A 23,006-nucleotide genomic window follows, 5' to 3' on the forward strand; every position below is an offset into this window, starting at 1 on the left:
ATGTCAATGTCTTGATGTGCTTTGATTGAGAATGTAAATAAGAGCTTTAGTATAATCCAATTAAATGTGATTGAATGTAACAGATACAACTAATATGTGACTAGATGTGAAATCCAACATATAAAAGGCCAAAACACAGATGTGATCGTCCACCTCAACATCAAGAGGTGACGGGGCAGTTCATGGTCACGCTCATCGTCTTCTGTGCTGCAATTGACACAAATCTGAGAGTCATGTCTCTCCAAGAGAAGAAAAGAAAATATGTTCTGGGATTATTGTGATTCAAAGAAATAGGAGAGTAAAACTATAAATACATAAATAAAAAACATAATATAATGTGAATGCAACTCTCTTTAAAAGGAGATTTTGTGCAGAAAAAAAACAAAGAACACAAAAGTAACAATTATGATAGTTGTAATCTAAATACCAGATGATGTGCAAAAGGAAGGACAGTTTGCAAAACCTGGGAATGGAAGGATGAAGGTCAGCAACAACCAATTTTAACCAAAAGTCAATGCTAATGACTCTTTAAATATTGGATATGGACATATATTTGAGGTAAAAATGAGCCAATGCATTTAACTTGATTGAATAAGATTAACTTTTCCGAGACAAAAATTACAAAATGCAGTTCTAATGGAAAGTATTAAAGCTTTGCTTTTTATTGGTAATGGCGGCGTTTACAAATACATGGAGGAGTTGTGTGTCTTCAAACCTCTGCAGTCTCACTGGAGGCCTCATTCTTCATAGCCTGATTGTTTTCACATAAAAATGTGCCAAATTTAAATATGTGGTTTCCCTTCATATCCCTTCCCAACATTTTCCACCCCGAAAAAGTGACGCACAAGATGATAAATTCATGAAAAGCAATTGTTTTTGAACAGCGCTGAGCTCGGCTGAGTCACCGGCTGAAAGGTGGCTGATAATACAGATGCTGAGATGTTCCATTATAATATTTCTAAATGAGCAGAAGAGAAGTGTGAGATGTGTGAAACATTGGATTACGCTGGCATTTGGCTTGTGGAATGGCTGCGACCGCCGTCTGGCCGGCGTGCTGCTAAAGTTCAAAGTCCTGTTTTATCACCGAGCTGCCAGCGCGGAGAAAAGGAAACATGAAGATCCTGTGTTAGCAGAGCTGCTTCAAACACAGCGCCTGCACCCACCACCTTGTGTGTGTGTGTGTGTGTGTGTGTGTGTGTGTGTGTGTGTGTGCATCATCTTCACCCTCCATCAGCTCACAACATGGCGGGATCAAAGTGGGACACACGTCATAATGGACAAACCTTGTATCACTTCCGTTGGATTCAATAAGTGACTGCGTGTGACACAAAAAGAAAACAGATGTGGGGAAACCCCTGAAGTTTTTTTCACCTCTGCAAAGTCAAACCGAATGGAAGAGCAGTGTGGAGAAAGGGGCTTGTGGCGAGGACGAGGGAAACGCACCGCTGCGAGGAGCCGGGCGTCTTTTTAATGTGAGCAAGCCGAGCGAGCGTGTGCGCTAATTTTGGCTAATAGGCCCGCGAGTGATGTTGCTGGCAACATCGCGGCTCACTGGTTTAATGGAAATGAGATTTGGCTTTTGGTTGGCTCGCCCGGCGCCTGTCAACATCATGTCACAGCAGCCCGAGCGGCGCCCGGCTCTGCTTTCTTTTTAAACTGGCTGGAGCCCAAGACGGGACCACAGGCGAGAGTCTGGAGCGAAACACAGCGCTGCCAGGCACGGCTGCAAAGAGGACAACGGGAAGGACGCGGAGCGGAAGGAAAACACACATTTAGGTCTTTGTTCATTTCCACAGCGGTGCAACGTCAGAGCCTGTTTGTACCATTGAACATTTTCGTTTTTCTATTGTTTCCCTTAATAAAGTTTTAACTGTGGCCACACACAAACTATGACACAAACTCCCTCTGAGTCTTCTGCTAATAGGACCATGACATACAAGCCCTGGAAGCAAATAATGAGAAATACACAAACAAACGGTATAGAAAAGTTAATTAAAAAAACAGCTGAGACAGCTCAATCCAACATCTCTATGTTTTCTCTCCACGGATTCAGTGACACACGTTTTCTCTATAGAACTATAATTTAACATTCATTTGAAGAGCAATGCTGCGTGTGTTCATAACGTGTTTGCTTTTAGAACTGAATATTCGACTTGTAACAGTGAGGCTATGGCCTTGTAAAACAAAAAAAGACTGCATAGGTCAGGAGTCGGCAACCTTAAACACTCAAAGAGCCATTTCCGCCCGTTTACCACAGAACAGAACACACTGAGAGCCGCACCCCCCCACCCCCGTCGTCGCTATAATATTATTAAATCGGCACATATATGCAGGACATGAGTTTTGAACCATGAGGAAGTGATGTGGCATTCAGTGTCATTCAGTTGTTGTGTATTTCCGCATCATTTAGCGGCCGTCTCTGTGGCAGTGAAGCATCGTTCCTCCACACGTAGTGAGGATCGTCGTTCTCAAGTCCGTAATATTAAACTATCTCATCTGTCGTAAACCCTCCTGTTAATGTTCACATACGCCACTTTGCACACACTGGTTGTTTTGTTGACTGGGTTTATTGAAACGTCGGCACTCCACAGCACCGCGGTCTTCTGACGAGGTCCATACGCTCCTCTCAGTAACAGGAGGGGAGGAGATCCAGCAGGAGATGGATGCTGCAGTCCGGATTGAGAATGTTTTATTCTGTGTCACGGATAAAGGAAGCGCACAGCTTCGGACGACCGCGGAGCTGCCGCAACTTCCACGTTTTTCGCACCATTTTTGTTGCGTAATGACGTTACATCGCTGTATCGTTCGCAACCTACATTTTACCGCACTCTCTGTACTGACCACGCTACACAGTTGGGTCTGGGTGCGCTTTGTCTTACTGTACCGTCCCGGCCGGACGAAAGAGCCACGGTTGCCGGCCCCTGGTATAGGTCAAGGGTGTCAAACGTGAGGCCTGTGGACCTAAACTGGTCCGCAAGAGGCTCCAATCCAGCTAAACCACGAAGCAAAATATATACAGTACATTTCAAAGGAAACATTGATTTGTTTAACAAATTTCTTAAGAGTAGCAAATGCAACACAACATTGAGACCTGATCTGAGATGTCGGTGATGATTCGAGACTAGCAGACCAGCATTAGCCTGAAAGCCACGCTGTCAGGGTGCGTTTGTAAAAACACCCAGAATGCAACAGCTATTGGACAATTTTTTTTTAAACATTTTATTCTATTTTTTTACATTAAATGTTTCATTCAATTTGGCTTTATGTTGAGAAATTTTCAGTAGTGTTTGTGAAAATAAAAATTTTCATCATGTAGACAGAAAAACTGCAACTTTAAATATAAAGGTTATTATGGCACTATTTTAAGTGACCACTGAAAAACAATGTGTTTGACACCCCCGGGCTGCGACTCGCTGCATGTGGAGAGCGACCCCTAGAGGCTTCACCAGTGACTACAGAAGGTTTGAGAAGAATGGGGTGGATGGAGGATCTGACAAATGGCTCCCATTTGGTGTCAATGGGTGGGGTTTTCTTAGGGTTTTTTTTGTCAAATCAATGTGATCTTGTCAATTATTATGAGTCACAAATACAATTTTATACTTTTTTAAAACAAGCTCGTCAAGTTTGAACTGAAAGTGTCCAATATTAAGAAAAACCGAAGTTAACTGTTGACCAATCACACACTGACAATACTCCTCAATACTGACAAGATGCAGAACATGAGTGGAAACACATAAAACCTCTTGAGACTCAAAAACCTCCATGAAATTCAATTACTCAGTGAAGACTAACAGACATAAAAGGACTCTGCTAATGAAAAGGTTTAGTAATGTCTAGACATTCGATGTCTCGCTGTAAGGGACCTGTTGATCGGGCAGGATAAAGGTTGACTACAGTCCAACCATAATCATTGTAAATGAGAAAAGACTTCATGTAGCATCAGGACGCAATCAATTTAGTCTCATTCCTCACCAATGAAGTGGCTTTCCAATACGTACCTCTATATTTCCAAACATGACTGATGAAATCTGATTTTTATTCAATGAGAAAAGCTAATTTAATTTCCATTTCAAGTCGCTGTTTTCCAGCACCAACAGGTTTGTTTCCTCTGACAGAGCTGGAGCCCTAATGGCACCGAATCCAGAAAACATCCCACAGCCAGTTACGCAAAATTCTGTAAATCAAAATGCAGAATTTCGTGTCTGTATACCAGAAATACATGAAGTCTGAGCTTTTAAAATTCCCACATAACACAGATACACACATTTTGGTTACCAACCTGAGATGTGAGGCCAGATTTGTGGCTGTTTGTCTACAGGCCCTGATTGTCCATGTTCAGACATGTGTGGCAGACCCTCGCTAGTTCATACGTCACAGTACAATAACTTGAATTACACTACTAATGAGGGAGCACTTTATGTGAATGTGTGAGTCAACAAAGATGGCAGAAATATATATGGCCAAATGCAAAGGGGAAATAAAAGTCATATGTACTATAATACGTACTGTAAATATTGCACCTATCACAGCTATATATATATATAAAATGGACACCAAGTGGATGCAGGTTTCTGATTTTAGCAATCATATCCACGTCTGATTTATGATCTGACAGTATTTGTGGTTTCAAAGGGATTGTAGTTCATCTTCAGGGGAGTAGAATGTGGAGTTACCACTATTTATTAGTGGATTATCACATATTTTTTTGTGTGAACATATTTAATTTAATTAGATAACTACCTCTCTCCTGACTCTTGTACTTTCTGATGTTCTGTTTACTCATCTGGGTTTTGCCACTCACACCTCATACTGTGGAAATCTTATACTGTTTACAGTGCCTGGCATCGAAATCTTTCTGATTCTGATTATAATAGTTAATATTGGAATATAGTATTTTTTCCAGGGGCAGCCAGAATGAGAAAATTAACTTTACTACATTGAAAACAGCCCAGCAAAATGTTTTGGTGACCAGGCAATGACAAAAACAAACACCTCTTTTAAAGAAAAATATTTTTCACACCTTCAAAAACATTCCGGCTGGTGGCGCCACTGCTGGTACTGGTACCGGTACTGGTACTTGTACTGGTAGAAATGGTACCTGCGAAGCCTGGACTCTGGACAAAGCTCTGATAGAAGATGGATATATGGACAGAAAATGACCACGCTGAAGTATTTTCCTGCCTTTTACCCAATCAAAGTTTACGTTACCTTAATAAAGGCTGATAGGTAAGAACTTCACTGGTAAGATGCAAAGATTTCCTAGAATACAGAATTCTGTATATTTTAAGATCACAATTTTAGCATTTATCACAAGTGAAATACGTTTGGTCCCCTGATCCTTTGCCGGTTTGTTTCATGGTCCACTGTACTGTTTCATTGTTTTGGCTTTCTTTTTTTCTTTTTTCTGTCCTATTGTGCTTTCAAGGACACGTTTTCCTCGCTCTGTAATTACTCCTCCTGCTCATACTGGCCATGAAGGCAAACTGTTCTATTTGTTAATACTGTTGTTTTATTGATTTTATTATCTTATGTTGTTGACATCAACCTGCCGAAGGGACTAAAGATGAAAATTAGCTGTTGGCTATAAGCTTGCATATTTATATGTATATGTTCATTAATATGTGTTTTCCCGGTTTTGAATAAATAAACTCAAACCAAAGACATTAACAGTTATTCTCAGTTGTCGGACATTGAGGCTGAACTAGCCTTTCTCCAGCAGATATTTCTCCGTCCACACGCTGCTGGTTGATGCTCAGCACTGCAGAGAGACAGAAGCTGTTGGACCGACAGCAAAGGCAAGCGTTTTGCTTGGCAGATCCACCACACAGTATGCAAATCCAGGCCAGACACTGTTCGCCGTTCACGTCGCCGCTTTTATCGCCGTATAATTCTTCTACATTGATGCATAATTCTGGAATTACTGGGAACCTGATGGGTGGAACCAGGGCTGGATTGCTAATCGAGGAGAGACTCAAGCAGTCTGAAGGACACAAGTGACATCAGCGGAGGACATTTTTCACATCTCCCATCAGACCACAAAAACCTGTGTGCGGATTTCATTTGTAGACGTGCCATATAAAATTTTATTCCATCTTTGACCATTGAGCATTGTTGCTAATGATATCTTTAGATTGTTTTGTTACAGTCTAATTCAGTGTTTTGGATTCATGGTTAGATATGTACTAGAGAATCAACAGGCAGTCAATTAGATCAGTTAATTAACAGATCAGCTACAAAGAAAAGTCATTTTCCCCATACACAATCATTATATACTCAAACATAGTGGATTAACTGTTCCCAGAACTTGGACTTGCAATAGTTGAATGGATAAAGGAACCAGTGGATTAGCTTTGGTTCACGAGACACTGGAGCAGATCCCAGCTGCCTGAGTTCTGCCCCAGTGTCTCATGCTGGATTGACTGCCGGAGAAAACCATGCATGCAAAACATGCAAACTCCACACAGGAACTCTTTCAAGTCTGGACTCACACTGAATATTATCTCAATGTGACACCAATGTGTTGGTAATGTTTGGACATTTCTGTACAGGTGTGGTCATGCATTCCCATGTTGTGATGTCCAGTCGGTCATCCTCGTCAACACATTTTCCCAGATGACGGCGCTGAAAACTGTTAAGACACAGAAACACTGCGGCTTCAGGTGGTGCAAGGATGATAGGATGTGCTGTACATGTTGAGAAGATGAGGTCGGTATGCTTTGATTAAAAGCTAAAAGCTGACCTTCATACTGTCAGTGCTCTGGTGACCTTCGTCTTCATAACAAACTCTACATTGGGTCTCATCAGTCGAACTCAGAGTACGCTGTACTTTCTCAAACTGTGTTTGCACCATGGGGGTATCGGCTGCCGGGCCAGTTATTATTCCAATGACTTCACTTTAGATGCATTCTGCACCTGGTGCAGGCAGATTGTTGAGAGAACTTCAGAAGAGACGAATAATTTCAATTGAAGCGAAGACAAGTTAACGGCTCTGTGAAGGGAACACGCGGGGCAAAAGAAGCATCTTCAGATAAGGAAGGGATTACAGCACACATGGCGGTTTTCTGGCCTCTGACACACACACACACACACACACACACACACACACACACACACACACACACACACTGAATCACACTGCTGTCCTATTCCCTCTCTCTCAGTGTGGTACCGAGAAAGTGCTTCAGGAGCGTCAGGCTTGGCTGGTTTCCATTCGATTTCCCCCACGGGTCATCCATCGGCCCGGGGACGTGGCGAGCCGGAGCGCCCCACCCCGAGGTGATTAACGGAAGAAAGATGGCTGCAGTTGGCGGCGTAAATCCAAAGGCGTTTCAGGTGGAACACGGGCGCTCGTCTAGCAGTGAGGAATGGGCCAGGAGGACGTTTCATCTGACCACCAATGAAAAACTCTCCTCGCGAAACAAGACTGGAGGTGGGAGGAGGTGTGAACAATGATTTAAATAATTCCACAAAAACTGGATTTAAAAGGCTGCGCTCACACATAAGACAGAGGAAAGAATAACCGGGGATGAGAGAGCAAGAGTGGGAACCTGAGCGCCCCGGAGTGATACTCATGAAGCCCATCTGTTGAACATCTGGCACGAGGAGTCAAACACCTCCAGCGTCCTGCTCGGGAAAACTTAAATTTAGCAGCCGTGCTTTCAGAGGGCAAGACAAGCTGGGGTCCTGCTGAGCCTGATGGAGGTTACAGCCAAGTAAATGTTTCATTCATCATCCAGCTAATGTGCTGCACGGACCAAGGAGAAGACCCAATGTTTCTACAACTGCAATTAATGATTATTTAATCACATTCTAACTGTTTAGATCAACCGTTTAACCTTCACAATGTCAAGAATAGCAGGTACAGCCTATCATCCCGATGTAAGTCTTTGTTTAAACAAATGTATTTTAGTCAAGGTGTCACTGATCACTCATTTTGATCTCAAGTGGGTAATACTGGCTGCCTCAAACTATAATATTTTAATCCCGCCTGTTCCAGATAATCCATAAGTTCTAGTACAAAGATGAAAGATTACAGAGTCAACCTTTGAATAACAAAACACCTACATAAACAGAGGATTCTTTAAAAAATAAAGTCCAATTTCTGATGCCTCCCTCGGCAAAATAACATAACATTAATTAATCAGTCGAAAAATCTCAAATCTTGTCAAGTTGTGTTTCTCTTCAGTTGCTTCATCCTGCATTGAAAAATGTTTTCAATAAAAACATCCACACTGATTTGACAGTTTGGTTCTGATCCTAAGTGCTAGGCTATGTTTGCTAAACAATGTGATCCCTGGTGAACAAACCCAGAACAGCAGTTCATATTGTTATTTCAAATGTACCATGGATGTCCTCTTTGTCATTCTTGATCCTCTAATGTCCCAGTTTGGAGCCATTATTTTAACAAATTTGGGGTTTTGAATTTCTTTTGCCAAACATCAAAAAATGGAAGTTACATCTGAGAATCTTCCAAATTTGTCAGATGGACTGCTCATGTTAAGTGGATCATCCATCGATATTTCATATGAATTCATTCTGATTGTTCCACACTGTTATATTTCTGTGTTGAGGAATCTTTAACAGCATTTTGCTTGCTGGAACAAGCTTCAGAGCTCTTCACCATGAAACAAAGCAGACTTTTGGGTTATGGTGGATACTGACGTCATCGGACCAAAGTATCTCTGACTGCATCCAACATGTGTTTCGTGTTCTGGCTGTTTGGTTTCTTCCTTGTCTATAATTTTACAAACTGACTTAACTACAACTCCTACAACACTACAGTGTCAGGAAAAAACAAGCTTCTAAGTCATAATGTCGACTCTGTAAGTGTGAACAAGCTGATGCTCTTTTTCCAATCCTTGTAGAAGTTTATTGTGCCTGTCAGCGAGTGTAAGTGGGCCATCAATCATCTTAAGGATTTGCACAAGAGGGAACCAACAAGTTATCGTTTCCTCTGGGCTCGACTGTTGGTGGGTACTTTAACACAATTTATTGGAAAATAGGAAGCAAATCCAGAAGAAGAATTCACAAAAATGTTCTGATCTACTGTTTTCACATGAAAAGACCAACTTTGTAGTCTTTGCACGTTTCTTGATTAGGAAGCCTCAATCAATTTGGTCATAAAACTAAAACACAAGGCGCAGAAATTTTACAATGATCGATAAGTCTTAACATCTCTCTAGTAACACCCTCATAAGTGGATTTTCTAAAAGTTTTGCATGAATAAACGTGTACAACTTGCATGCACATGACTGAGTCCATGAAACGCACTGAGCGTCATGAATATGAAATATAAGCTGGATTTCCTCAGCTAGACCCTCAGATTAATTTGCTGTAACTCTCCAATACGTCTGAAAAAGTTCTCCACCTACATATTGAACTGCGTAGTATCACATTTCATTGTGTGCTTCACAGTGTTCAGCAAACCATCCAATCAATCCATGATGAACTCAAGTCATAATGGAGCATATCCCTGATTCGACGTCTCCTTCATGTTATTATTCTGAGGTAGACACTGACAAAATGCACACAATCTTCTAATTAAGCATGCTTTATACGGGATCTTATTATACCAGGGCCTTGGTTTGTCAAAATGTTTGCTGAGACTTTAAATTCACATAGAAAAACCAATCAGTCCTTAGAATTAGACTGAAGGTTTCATTGTCTTGCAGAAACAACTTAATTGGACTTAATAGAATAATAAGCCCTGGAGGCTAATTGTGTCAGCAGTCACATCGATTTGTCAAATTGCCCGGCTCCCGTAAAACACGGTGCGTGCTCAAATTCTCTCGGGCGATATTTCCATCACTTCCCATAACCTGAACTCTACGGCTGGTTTTTAATCTCCAAATTTTCTGCTACTGCCTGTCAGCGTCCAGTACATCGGAAGTGAAGACAGGTGGAAGTGATTACAGGGAGCGAGAAGTCCCTGATAACTGGAGTGTGACTGTGTTGTTGGACAATGTTATGATCACAACTTCAAACCCGTTCATTAGTGCAGCAACGGCACGTCTGAAAAGTGACGGGTTCCTGACTGGCTTCACCTCGGCTGCCTGGCTTGCTCTGCAGACGGAGCTTCTTCTTGTCACTTTCTCATGTTTCTTTCCAACAAGCTTGAATGTCTGTGAGCCAGTTAGTGTGGCTGTTCTGAATGAAGATACTATTTCACTCTGCTTCACTTTGAGTTAATATATGGAACAAATGTCACATGCTAAAAGATTGAAACCAAAGAAACAAGTCAGGTATTGTGGTAGGTGTTGAGGTCTGATATTATGCCATTGCTTGTAAGTAGACAAAGGCAGTGACGAGGGATGGGATTTGAAAACTGGTTGTTGTTGAGAACCGATTACCAGTATCTTAATTCCTTGGAATCGTTTGCCAATTTTTTCAACGATTCCCTTATCAATTCCAGTGGGCATGAATGACGTCACGTTGCATAGTTTCCGAAGCTACACAAGGTAACTGTCAGGACGTATGAGGAGGGGCCCAAACGCAGACTCACAGAGTTCCATAAAATCGGGTTTATTGTAGAAAAAGTCCAAGGAACACAAGGACATACTGGGTAAACATAAGCGGCAAGACGACAAGATGAGCCGACACAGATAACAAAGGGAGAAGTGTTTAAATACACAGGGAAAGGGTGGACACAGGTGGAACTCATAACGATGGGAGCACACAGAGGGAAACACACAGGAGCAGACACACACAGAGACCTGACAGTGATGTCATTCACCAGTGCAGTGAGCAGGAAACATGGAGAAACACTTGAAAGTTTGGTTCCATTACAGGAAAAAGGACAAAAACAGGGCAACTTGCAAAACTTGCAAAGGGGATGTTTCATCAAAGGAAGGGAATAAGACCCATATTCAGGGAGCTTTGAATGAATGTCGTGTTTTCGAGCTCTGGAGTGAATCTCAACCCATCAGCAGTGGCAACCTTAACCTGTCCTCTGCTGGTAATGCTGCAGGTTTCATTTCCAAATGAGAATTGATAAAGAACTGAATTATTCAGCAGAATTGACAATGGAAGCAGCATCATAAAAATCGTATCAATTCCCATCCCTTGCAGTGACACAAAAGCTTATCTTGTTTAGGATTCCTCTACAGTCAGAGAGAGTCTTACAGAGAAGTTTGCTTTCCTTCTGGATTTGTTTCATCGTTTGCAGGAGACTTGTTCTCGTGTATTTTCATGTGTCATGTGCTCAACTAATCATTGTTGCTTTACAATAGCTGACCAATCAGGGCGGTTCTGTTCGTAAAGAGGACAAAGGGCAAAGTATCTCAATCACAGTAGTTTGCTTATAGGGTCAGATCTCTCTGGCAATTGTTCACCCCATCATAACCCTGTTTTATGTTACTTAATCTGTCCTTCATCTGCTACATCTCACTAACCAGATCCTTGATTGTTGTCAGCAAACAGTTTCATGCTGTTTCTCCTGGTTGTTGGTGCTTGTTCAGTGTTTCCTGATGTTGCCTGTTCTTCACCACATCTGTGGATTTCCTCCACTTGTACCTCTGCTTGATTGGACCCACATCAACATCACCAAACTGTTTGCACATTTTAGTTTTTAAGAACTTTTTAACAGGTTCCAGAGCATTTAGTCTAATGGAAAGGCACAGATACATTTCTGATCCCGATAAACTGGATTTACATACAATGTTGTCAACCAAACTGGATAAAATGTCATCAAGAAGGACACAGAAGACTTAATCCCTTTTGCTTTCTACAGTCTATCATGTGTAAATCTTCCGCCCACATCTCAACCATGCACATATCATTATATTCTCCCCTCTGCGATCAGATACTGAAGCTCCAGCAATGTTTGTCTTTCTTCACAATGAGCTTCAGAGCACACAGAATAACTGGAGAGGCTCCTCTGGTGTGATGATGATTCTAACGGCTGTCCGAGAAAGCAAACATGAAGGCAGGAGGAGCTGGTGATAGCAGCCCCCCCCCCCCCCCCCCCCCCCCACACACACACACACAGACACACACACACATGGAGTACATCTACCTCAACATCTAATAGACCACCTCTCCTCCAAGAACGCATGTTATTGAACGCTATTATTTCTGTGAACAGTGTTGCCACAGTTACCTTGAAAAAGTAATCTGAGTGCTGATAATAATGAGATTACTGAGTATTTACTCCTTTAAAAGTAACTTAATTAGTTTACTGATCACTTATAGCTAAGTTATATTACAAGTAATTCTTTAGTTACTTTCAGCAGTGGCCGACAACACCCCCCACTGTCTCAACATAAGAATGAGTGCCTCCTGCACCCGCTGATACATATTTAACCTTTGACCTTCATTCTTTGTTGTATTTATGTTTGAGTCACGGTTTTATTATCAGAGTTTTACTATTACTGTTGTTTATTTATTTAGTGACGTAGTTGTAGTCTGCACTATTTATCTATTTATTTATTTGCCCGACCTGCTCTATGCGACCTTTTAATTTAACAGACAAGAATCTCATTCTTCGGGACGCTACAATGGTAATGCACAGTGACTTGGAGAAGTAACATTAATCTGATTATTGGTTTGGAAATAGTAATGCATTACTGAAAAAAACGGTCATATGAGTGTAATGCATTACAAATGATGCCGTTGTCGGCATCATTGTCCGAGAAAGAAAAATAAGCTTCCTTTCTAATTATTATTCCCACTGTTACCCGACAGAAACATCAATATTAGACAGTTCAATGTCTTTAAAAGAGGATTTCTCTTAATCTGGGTAAAAATCTGCATTTCAGAAGCAGTTTATTACATTTTCTATTAATAGCACAAACTATGGTTTCTCTGTACATTGATAATTTGTACCTTTGAAAGGTTAGTGTGGGCCAGTGATAAATAACATTTGGCAAGATGAGAAAATTGTTTAAATAATGAAAGAGAAAATAAGCATGAATCAGGTTTATTCAAACCCAGTAACAATGGTCCTATTAGGTGAAAACACATCTTATAACAATTACAGCTTACCCAATAAAGTAAGATGGATCACAAAAATCTCTATCAATGCTTTTTTTAATGGTACTGAAACAACAGCTGAGAAATTTTACCTGATGTGATGCATAAATAAACATGTTAAATATTTGAAAAATCAGCCTGGGGCTCGAAAGAGAATGTCATTTCTTTAATTTGAAACTGACGTCCTCCACAGCTCAGAGACTCACCTCAAGACAGCGACGTAAAGCAATTTGTGGGAGAAAGAATGGAGCTGCACAGCACCTTTAACCTGCCTGGCGGTCAGCGGAAGAATAGAATTGAGAGACAAACAGAAAACATGAAGTCAAACGCGACAGCTCAGAGAGCACCGAGCGCCAAAGAGCGAGGCAGCGCAACAGAGATGTGAGATCCAGCCGGGGAGAGGTCACTAGAGATTAAGAGGGAGAAGAGGGCATTGCTGTTTAAACCACCTCCCCCTGGAAGGAAGACAAATTGGGCTACGAGCTCGTCTCAGTGGCCCCCAAGTCCCTATCTCTCTCCGAGGAGGAAGCCAGCGTCTCCCAAGCATTAAAGTGGAAAAACCAACGCCACTGCAAGAATTTAATGAGGAGGTCTGTGCACCGCTCAGACTGTGATACAACACTTCTTGGCATGTAGTGATTTTCTCCCTTCTTTATTCACTGCTTTTATTCCCACTGGCTGCACTGGGGGGATGGAGTGAAACCAGCATGCTCAGTGCTCGCCGTTAGCATGCACAAACACCTCGCTGGGTGATAATTCCACGCTTTACCACGCAGCCGTCACGTGAGACCCGGGGTCAGATACCTGCACGGGGGGGTGTGGTCACTGTGACGCCATACTGGGTTAACAATGGTTCTGATATAGAAACAGATTGAGAGATTAATATCAACAGAATGGTCATGCTCTATATTAAATACCACCAATCTGCTCAAAGCAAGAAGGAGAATTACAATCCAAAAGAAAAAGTGTGTGACCATCTAAATTTGTGTGTGCATAAACAATCATAGGCCCCCGGCGAGCTCAGTTGGTAGAGCATGAGACTCGAAATCTCAAGGTAGAGGGTTCATGTCCCACGCCGGGCGCCACCTTCCCATGGGCTCACCACCCGCAGGAAGGTTCTTAATTTGTGCAATGTGATCTGGGTGACAGTGCTCAGACTAACACCCCCGTGACCCGGAAACGGATAAGCGGGAGAAAATGGATGGATGGATGGATGGATAAACAATTGTGTGTAATGAGATATATTTGTCTATATTTCATATAAGGACACACTGTATCAGGTGATCAGACATATTAAATAATGAATTAGTATAAACACTTTGATGTGATGCTGTCTGAATTATCCGTCCTTTCTCTTGACTCTGATTTACCTTGGCTGTGACTGAGCAGCTTGTTTAGATCTCATGTGACTCTGCAGGTTTGAACAGCAGCATTTCAGGCAAGAAAGTTTCACTTATTTCTATTATTTTAATTGATTTTGGTAGTTTGAGGGTTGATTTTTTTTTTTTATCACATTTGAATTTTATTTTTACATGCAGGCACATTATTAAACAGGCTCTTTCTCACTGCTCAAAAGTACAATACTAATGAAAAGAAGAAAAAAAAGTTAATATAGTTAAAAAAAAGTTAATATAGCTAACCCTAACCATAAACTGCTACAAAGGTAAAAAGAAAAAAAAAACTAAAATCCTAAAACAGCTACATTTTCTCAAAAGAAAGAAAGAAAAAGCTTTGGGAAAAGATTAAAAGGAAACACACACACACACACACACACACACACACACACACACACACACACACACACACACACACACACACACAGAGCGAGAGAGAGAGAGAACTTTGTGGCTCCAGGTGAATTTTATTGTGATGAAAGTGGTAAAATTGTCTCTTTGCAGACTTCCTCTCTAACCAGATGTTTCTGGACATTTATAAAGAGAAAACTTGCTGCACTGCGGTTCATTTTCAAAAATAAAAAAAGACATTTATTCTATAAACTGACAATTTTCATCGGGGTTAATATTCGACGGTCACATGGTGTGATTCTCTACTGTCGATCAGAACCAGGTTCTAATGCTCTAATGCGTGTGTGTGCGTGTGTGTGTGTGTGCGTGCGTGCGTGCGTGCGTGCGTGCGTGCGTGCGTGCGTGCGTGCGTGTGTGTGTGCGTGTGTGCGTGTGTGTGTGTGTGTGTGCGCGTGCTAAATCAACCTGCTAAATGTTTCTGTTCGCGGCTGCAAAGTGAGGGTATTTTTAGGAAACAAGCCAAAAGTGGAAGTGTTTCTCGGTGTAAAACTAAAATAAAGCGTGAAGGAGAAGAAACGGTGGAGACGTGGTCTTCAGACGGATCACAGCGGAGCAGCTCCATGAACCACGGTGGAGTAATAAACAGCTGAGACGGAGGTCGGTGCTCCTCTCTGCAAATATTTGACTTGATCGAGGTTGGCGTAACGGGGAGGCCCTGAGATCGGAGAGCGGAAGGAGGAGGAAGAGGAGAAAGAGAAGGTGGACAAGAAGGAGGAAGATGATGAGTAGGAAGGATAAGGAAGGAGGATAAAGAAGAGGAAAAGAAGGAGGAGGAAGAAGAGGAGGAGAAGAAGGAGGAAGATGAGGAGCAGGAAGAGGATAAGAAGGTGGATAAGGAGGAGGAAGAGCAGGAGGAGAAGGAAAAAAAGGAGAAAGAAATGGATGAGGAAGAGGATGAGGATGAGGATAAGGAGGAGGAAGAAGCGGAGGAAGAGGAGAAGGAGAAGGAAGAAGAGGAGGAAGAGGATAAGGAGGAGGAAAAGAAGGAGGAAGAAGAGGAGGGGGGACTTATGAAAAAAAAATAATTTTAAGAATGGGAGGCAGTGGAGCAGAGGGGGGTGAGGGGTTGAGGGGGATGGGGGGGATGAGGCGGAGGGGCGAGGGGGGTGGAGGTTTCATTACATAAAAGAAGGTTGTGATGGATGAATGCTCCCACCAGTCGTCTGATTGAGTAGTGAAAACAAACCGCATGAAGGAATGAATGAATCAATGATTTCACTTTTCCAGCTTTCCCTCCATAATTCGATCGATTGACCGGTTAATTGATCGATCGGTCGAGTTTTCCATGAACCATTTTCTCCCGAGCTCTGGGATCGTAACCACTTCTTTACTTCACTGATTATATTAGCATGTTACTCTGGAGGACGTCGTTACGAAGCGGGCCTTGTGCAGGTCACATGACCTGCAAAGAAATGAAAACATGGAAACAGTGAAGAGCTGCAATGGAGGTGTGTCAGATCTACTGGTTTCCATGGTAACTGATGACCGTCTTCCAACAGCGTCAGTGTTTTTACTCGTTATGCAGTCAGCTCTAAACTACACAATATTGAAACAATCTAGAAACGTGTTTTTAATTCTATTTTTAGAAAAGTTTGAAAACCTTCCTGATTTGTTTTGTCAGTTAAGCTCCAGGATAATATATTTGTGAAAGCAGCTTGCGAGTAAATATAGTATTTGTAATCGGACATAATCGACACAATTCAATTATTTTTAATCCTCATTTATTAGCAGACTGATCTTAATGCGACACGTGACGTTCTTCCCCTGAACTTTAGGTCAAGGCTTCACCTCATACAGTAACAAGGTGGATTTTACTAAAACATTTGAGAAAAATTTGGAAAATTCCATTTAAAAAAGCAAGAAAACGGGTTTGTCTCCTCTCAGCCTCATAAAGCCATAAGATGATATTTATCTCCTCATTACCGGTGAGGAGGAGAATTTAAAAGGTGTCCTCGTGCGTCCGCCACACTTTGCATCTTGATCCTGACTTTGAGATTCATCTTGAATTTAAATTTTCACGGCTTCATTTATTAATGACATTTACTGCAACTGCGACTCAGAAACTATGGAATAACTTTTATTTTTCTCCTGTTGTGATGAAATATGTGTCTCATCTTTATGGGCAGTTTGCGCTGCAGCTATGGTGCCTCAGAATGATAATCTCTGGTTGCAACACCATGATAATGTGTGAGAAATGGGTCAAACACTGAACGAGAGATAAAGAGAAGATGGAGCAGGAGGAGGAGGAGGAGGAGGAGGAGGAGGAGGAGGAGGAGGAGGAGGAGGAGGAGGGGACACAAGGTAGAAGACAAGAGAAGAACAGAAAAGAAGAATGGAAACATGACATGAGGGGGATGGATCACCAGATGAACAGGGTCTGGACCCGCAGGTCTGAACCAGGAGGAGGTCTGGACCAGGAAGTCTGGACCAGAAGGTCTGGACCAGGAAGTCTGGACCAGGAGCGGGTCTGGACCAGGAAGTCTGGACCAGGAGCGGGACTGGACCAAGAGGTCTGGACCAGGAGGAGGTCTGGGCCAGGAGGTCTGGACCAGGAGGAGGTCCGGACCATGAGGTCTGGACCAGGAATTCTGGACCAGGAGGTCTGGACCAGGAGGTCTGGACCAGGAGGAGGTTTGGACCGTGAGTAACAAGGAAAAGGTGGAGGAGAGGTTTTGATGCTGAAGAGTCCCAGATGTTTGATGTGAGAGCAACAGAACCTGTGGACAGCATGAACCACATCTTCATCTCCTCCATCTCCTCCTCCACCTCCTCCATCTCCACCTCTCCATCTCCTCTTCCACCTCTCTATCTCCTCCTCCAACTCTCCTCCTCCATCTCCTCTTCCACCTTTCCATCTACATCTCCACCTCTCCATTTCCAACTCTCTTCTTCCACCTCTCCATTTCCATCTCTCCATTTCTAACTCTCCTCCTCCACTTCTCCATCTCCTCCTCCATCTCTCATTCTGCCCATCTCCATTTCCACCTTTTGTTTTCCTCCACCTCGCTATCTACATCTCTCCATCTCCTCCATCTCCACTTGTCTACCTTTAACTACTTTTCCATCTCCATCTTTAGCCCCCTTTCCATCTCCACCTCTCCACCTCCATCTTTAACCACCTCTCCACTTCCATCTCCGCCTCTCTGCCTCCACCTGCATCTCTCCATCTCTTCACCTCTCTGCCTCCAACTCTCTTCCTCCACCTCTCCGTCTGCACATCTCCATCTCCTCCATCTCTTCGGCCACCTCTCCACCTCCATCTTTAACCGCCTCTCCCCCTTCATCTCTCCATCTCCATTGCTCCACGTCTTCATCTCCACCTCTCCACCTTCATCTCTCCATCTCTCCACCTCTCCACCTCCATCTTTAACCACCACTTCACCTCCATCTCTCCACCTCCACCTCTCCACCCCTCCTCCTCCACCTCCTCCAGGTTAGGAAGCGGTGATGACAGCGGCCGGCTCAGCGGAGCACAGAGACCTGGGAGATATGATGATCAGTGAATGTGGTCATTGTTGTTGTTTTCATTATCAGATCTGTTTATCTTCACTTTCCCTCTTTGTGCACAAAACAGCATCATTTCCTGCTTTAAAAGAAATCAATGGTGCAACACAAAGCGTTTTCCTTCATTTATCTGCCTCTCTGTCGCTCGCTCACCTTCTAACGGCAAAGCGACATGGATAACTGCCCCCACCCCCCACCCTTCCACACGTCCTCCCACCAACACCCCCCCACACACGCACAAACACAGCGTGCTATCTTTTAATCAATCTATTAAGGCGAGCTGAGGGTGGCACTGACAACCCCCCCCCCCCCCCCCCCACACACACACACACACACACACGGATAATAACACTACCCCCCCCCCCCTCCTCTGTCTTTGGAAAAATGCATATGGTGTATGTTGATATGGAGCAATGTGAGCAGCCCTGGCCCTTTGTAATGAGCAATAACAAGAAGGCTGGTCACTCTAACTTCTTTTAACAAAGACGTATGAATTTAGATCTTAAGGAGCTTTTTGACGATTCGAACAATGCATCACTTTTTTTGGGATATTTAATCAGCGGCTCAACTGGATATTTAGCACAAACAGCAACAGACAAAACCGTTTATTAGCTCAAGAACAACTAAAGTTGGTTATCATCACTGGAACAACATGTAGAAAAGAACGTCTAACTGAATAAACAGCTTCTGCACTGTGTGTGTGTGTGTGCGTGCGTGCGTGCGTGCGTGCGTGCGTGCGTGTCAGGTAAAAAGAACACAGAAACAGATGTTTGTGTGGCTGTAACGAGCCGTGTAACGGGACACATGATAATCAACAATAATATTCTGCAGTTCTGTTATTACACTGTAAACTCTAAAAAGATGAATTAGTGATGCTTGCAAATGCTTTAAGTTTATATAAAATAAAAATGGAATTTACAGTTGAATAAAATTATCCAAATATTATCTTTAAAAAAATACAATATAGACTGGGAGAAGATATAATGAATAAACTGACGGAAGCCACAGAATACTTGATTATAACGTTGCTGATTTTGTAGATTTAAAAAGCTCATTCATTATTGCGTCCGAATAATTTAGAGTCACATTGAAATAATAACTGATTACATTACAAGACAGTCGTAAACAAGACGTTTTACAGCCATAAACTGCAGAATCAGTGCGCTTTCAGTCAGTTTCCCTTTTTTTTCCCACTATTTTTTCATATTTAATTTGAAGTTGATTTCTGCAAAGGGACTAAAGTTAAAGGAAGTTAACATTCGTGGCTCCGCAGGTGTTTGTGATCCTTCAAAATAGTTCTTGTTATCAGCTCAGCAGAGGCTGTTCAGTTTGTTCTTCAGGTTAAACTTTTCAACATTCGGATTTTTGGGTATTTTCCTGATTATGTCTCACGGTAAATAAATTGAACGTTTGGAGAAGAAGAAGTGCTAAAACCGACTGTCGTGCTGATGTTACCCTAGCGTTAGCATTTACATGTGACAAATACATACATGAAAGTGGCATTCACGTGTAATAAATGTTTTCCTCCAAAACTGGCGATTAAAAGTTTAAATAAAATCTCATTAATGTATTGATGTGATAGCTGTGATGATGTAACATCCAAGTTCATCTCAGCTAAAAGAGCTCAGAGACTCGACAGCAAGTCAACGATCATTATTACTCATTTTTAATACTTGTTTTTGGACTGATTGTCCAGAGCATGCTGGGAAAAGTCCTCCCTTCACACACAGCGCGCTACAATACCCATCGAAGCAGGTTACGGGTTCTCACACACACACACGCACGCACGCACGCACGCACGCACGCACACACACACACACACACACACACACACACACACACACACACACACACACACACACACACACACACACCCCGCACATGGCCGCTGACGTCTCCTCCCATGAGGAACAGAATGTGGAGAATCAAACTGAACTCCAGCAACATGTTGTTTTTTTTCCATTCGTCCATCACAGGATGAAGAAATGACGTCCGTGTTGGATTGGATCCAACTCACTCGTCTCTTTATTATTATTTCTCTCCGTCTCTGTTCCTCATCACATTCAATCTCACTGCAACGCCTCTTCACTCTACATCTCATCAAATCTCAAAAACAGCCATTCAATGCAGTAATTCTCCCGTTCCATCATGAAATATGTGTTGAACTGAGATTTTCTTTTGTGTATTTAGGGTAAGAATCAACCTATTTTGAAGTATTTTGCTCAGGTTTTTTTTTCCACCACCTTCAGCACGAGCTTTGCTTTTCTTTGATTCTCTTTTGCTGGAAAGCTGATTTCTCTCCTCCTCCACCGTTTCCCAGCTAAGAGGGGTATTAATAGCAGCGCGGAGCGGGCTGGAGGTGATGATACCCCAGCGGGAGAGACGCCTCTCCATCACAGCCGGCCGTCCGTCGACCTCCTCGGCCTCGCTCCGATCCGAGTCGAGTAAAGACGGAGACGGCATCCTGAGCCGTGAGTCGCCCTGCAAGCGTCGAGAGCGGCGTCCTCTGACATCTGTCGTGTCACAGAAGCAGCAGATTCTGTTTCAGAGGAGTCGAGACTGACAACATTTTACATTAAATAAAGAGAAAGTCATCTGGAAGGTGTTTCTTACTCTCCTGGATGTGCATTCGTGACTAAAACCAAACGGTTCCTGATCGATCTTTAGGCTCTTCAAGCCTTCGAATTCGCCCAACCTGTGGGTCAAACCCCCTCTCCTCTCCGTCCATCACTGCCATCCATCTCCTCCAGCAGCTCTTCTCTTTCCTTCTCGGCTCACTTGACTTAATTTCTCTCCAGATTTGTGATCAGACGGAACGTCAGATGAAAAATGGAGGTGATAGAGAGCGACGGAGGGAAGGAGGGGAAGGCTGAAGGTCTGTCCGTTGGCTTTGTTGGAGCGACGGCTGCGTTTATCACTGCATGTTGGACTCTGCCGCGACTGTGATGCTTCAAACGGCACGTCTGAGGAGCGGGAAGATAAAAACTAGGCTAATACCGTCTGAAAATGTGTCACGTCTTCAGACGACTGCGGGACGGAGTTTTGGATCGTCAGAGAAGCAATAACCTGCACTGCCTCAACCTACACCGAAGTTACAATCAGTATAAATTCTGATAAGTCTGAATAGCGAAATGGAAAAGCTTCCATGAGAAATGTGTCATGTTGTGGTTTCAGGAGCTTTACAAGCTGTCAAACAGCCAACGCCTCTCTAATGTTCCACACCATCAGTTTATTTTAGCTGAAAGCTTAAACATTCTTCAAACTATTACTCTTGGGTCTGATTCTTCCTGCTGGTTTCGACTGTAAATCGGTGAGAAGCCGTTCAGTGTGGGAGCCCCTTCCAGATCGCAGTGAGGTGGCGAGGGTCAGAGGGCCAGAGAAAATCAGATTCGAAGGAACATGAAGCACTTTCTGGTTCAAGGTCAAATTGGATTTGTGGGATTTCTTGTGTTGGTGTGCTCTCACAGTTCTATGTGGTAGAAATACACAAAATGATCTGCAGGAGTTAATTCCAGCAGACTTTGAATGCAACACATCCCAGGATCCAGGGCCAGGGGGGAGGGGGGGGGCGTCTATTTTTAAAAACGAAATTGGCAATAATCAGAGCAAAGGCAAAATGAATGTGGGAAATTGTGCAGTGGTGTTACATAATAGGAAGATTAGCCCAATTAGAGGAGCCAGCGTGCAGCATTCACATGCAAAGTGAATGTAAACAGGTACATGAGATCTGAGGCGTTTAGGTGTGTGCGTGTGTGTGCATGTATCTGCTCTCCTGCTTCAGGCGGTGAGATAACGGCTCGGGTTTACGCGCCGGCGGCTGACAAGGCATCACAGCTTCCCCGAAATAAATAAATAAAAATAATAATAAAACCTCCATCCACTAACCAGCAGCATAATCCCGTCTGCTGCTACCGCAGCCACCGGATTCCTTTTTTTTTTTTACAATTCACAGGCTCCCACTTTACATTTTAACGGGTAAAAATACGCAAAAAGGAGAGAGACGCGTGCCAATGGAGAGCTTAAAGCAGAGTCGCACGGCAGGGGTAGAGGGGCTAAAGTTGTGCTCTGAATGGGTATGAGGGGGTACAAAAAGGTCACTCAGCTGCCCACTGAACAGCTTTTTACACCAGCTGATAGTTTCCCGACGCGCCGGAGCCGGAGCCGCGCGTCCTCCCCAAAGCGAGGAGAAAGACTCACAATCACCTGCCACATTCCGTCAGAGCAGACAGGGGTAATACCGGGAAGAAAAGCCCCCCTCCACGGACCTGCAGGGGGGATGAAACTTACCAGGATGACATTCGGCCCAGGCTGGAAACAGCAGAGAGAAAATCCACCAGCAGCGACAGCACGATTGCAGTAGCCTCCACATGGTAGTAAAATGCACGTCGACATGCAAACAACAAGCAACTGTTGAGTTTCTGCACCCCCTTTTTTCTTCTTCTGTTTGCTGTCACACGAGCGGCGCGTTGCGCTGCGTAAAAACCAGCCGGAGACGCAGCGCTGGGAGAGATGGAGGAGGAGGAGGAGAAGGAGGAGGAGGGCGGAGAGATGGAGTGAGAGGTCCAAGTAACACTGTCTCTCTCTCTCTGCGTCCCCTGCCTTTAACGAGTGCACACCATCAGATATTCCCGCTGGTCCCGGTGGATGCTGGAGGAACGGCGGCGCTCCGGCGGCTGCAGGCGGCGGCAGCGGCGGAGGACGAGGCAGCGCAGCCCGGGTGCACGGACA

The 23,006-nt window shown here is 43.4% G+C and overlaps 1 protein-coding gene across 1 annotated transcript in view; it reads right to left on the minus strand.

Annotated features, from left to right (window-relative positions):
* LOC308108950 (receptor-type tyrosine-protein phosphatase gamma-like) overlaps positions 1–22,647 on the minus strand; it is a gene marked incomplete at its 5' end in the record, with an annotated part of 501,371 nt that extends 478,724 nt beyond the window's left edge. The window contains one exon of the mRNA XM_080462281.1: positions 22,566–22,647. Within this exon, the coding sequence (XP_080318407.1) occupies positions 22,566–22,647 (82 nt within the window). The remainder of the gene's footprint in view (positions 1–22,565) is intronic.
* Positions 22,648–23,006: the final 359 nt, after the last annotated feature.

The sequence above is a fragment of the Lipophrys pholis genome, assembly GCF_963383615.2.
Source record: "Lipophrys pholis genome assembly, chromosome: 4".
Classification (NCBI taxonomy): Eukaryota; Metazoa; Chordata; class Actinopteri; order Blenniiformes; family Blenniidae; genus Lipophrys; species Lipophrys pholis.